Consider the following 1,346-nt stretch of genomic DNA (forward strand, 5'->3'; position numbering starts at 1 on the left):
GTGAGCTGCCAACAGGTGGCGGGATGGCTCAGCTAAAAAAAAAAAAAAAAAAAAAAAAAAGAACAGTGGCTATTTACCAACCAGAAGGGGAGTACTTCAATATTTTAACAATCTACAGCTGCAGTCATAATATCAGCTAAACATCAGCGTGTCCAAAGTGATGATCAATTTATTTCCCAAAGTTGCTGATACAAAGGAATTTAAATCTAATGGGGAAAAAATATGACTTTAAAATTCTCTGTAATTTTGGCATACATATTTCACCCAATGCCATGATATTAGAGATATATAAAGTTAACCTACCTTCAACATACGTATTTCTCTTAATGCTATTTTCTTAACAACAGGATCATCTTCAGATTCCACAAATTTTTTAATAGCTACCACTTGTCCAGAGGTTCTGTTTCTGCATTTGAAAACAACCCCGTAAGACCCTTCTCCAATCTTAGCTAATTTTTCATACTTTTCCATTACAGAAGTGACTTAAATTGCTGTATTGGTTGACTTGCAGTACAACGCTGCACCTGGAAAATAAAATAAGATGACTCATCTTAATCAAGGTATCAAGGACAGCGTTCCCGTAGAGATTATTATATTAAAACCAATTTCCCCAGGATGCCAAAGGTTTATTTCCATTGATTACTTTTCAATACACTTAAAAATATTTGGACGTTATTTTGTTAGTTTAGTTCAGTCCTATGCAGTTCTTCCAGCTACTGCAAAAATTTCATATGCCATTTCTCATAATGGGTCCGTGTTGGCTTCAGTGGAGATAAAAGTATTTGTGGAAAAGGACCTTATTCAATCTACTGTTTTCATCGTCTTCAAGTAAATGATTAAAATATGATGCAATAAAATCCAGCTGAAGGAGTATTTCATATTCTTGAACACGGTGTTTGTTTATCTTTCCCCTCCTAATCCATCTGAATATTGCACAGACTGGAAGAGCAGAGAACAAGACAGGGTACAAAGTCCTATACTTCCACCTGGTGGAGAGAAGGAAGTGAAAATGTGTGCTGTTGATCAAAGCAACCATTGCAAACAGTAACAAAATCTTTTTAGAACATTATTTATTGTGCTTAGCTTTTCTATGTATGAAGGATCAGACCCTTAAATTCTTAGCTCCCAAAGAAAATAATAGTAAAGCACAAAATTCTTCATGAATGCTTTCATATCCATAGTGATTTCTACAGAAATACTGGGTTTAATTTTTCTGTCTTGTATCACCCATTTGTGAATTTTCTGATGATCTTCAGTCTAGTTGTGGAGGACGTTGCTTCACTGGCCCAAGTTGGCACCATCATTGCGCTCTTCCCGGGCGAGGCAGATCAGTCGCCGGCTTCTGG

At 36.3% G+C, this 1,346-nt stretch overlaps 1 protein-coding gene across 2 annotated transcripts in view; it reads right to left on the reverse strand.

The window, feature by feature from the left end:
- The window catches only part of CDKL4 (cyclin dependent kinase like 4), a 54,208-nt gene that overhangs the window by 36,196 nt on the left and 16,666 nt on the right, over window positions 1-1,346 (reverse strand). For both annotated transcript variants that reach the window (XM_019647775.1, XM_019647776.1), the window contains exon 2: window positions 304-524. In XM_019647775.1, the coding sequence (XP_019503320.1) occupies window positions 304-471 (168 nt within the window). In that variant the 5' untranslated portion in view covers window positions 472-524. The remainder of the gene's footprint in view (window positions 1-303; window positions 525-1,346) is intronic.

Source organism: Hipposideros armiger, unplaced genomic scaffold (genome assembly GCF_001890085.2).
Source record: "Hipposideros armiger isolate ML-2016 unplaced genomic scaffold, ASM189008v1 scaffold_116, whole genome shotgun sequence".
In the NCBI taxonomy this organism is placed as follows: domain Eukaryota; kingdom Metazoa; phylum Chordata; class Mammalia; order Chiroptera; family Hipposideridae; genus Hipposideros; species Hipposideros armiger.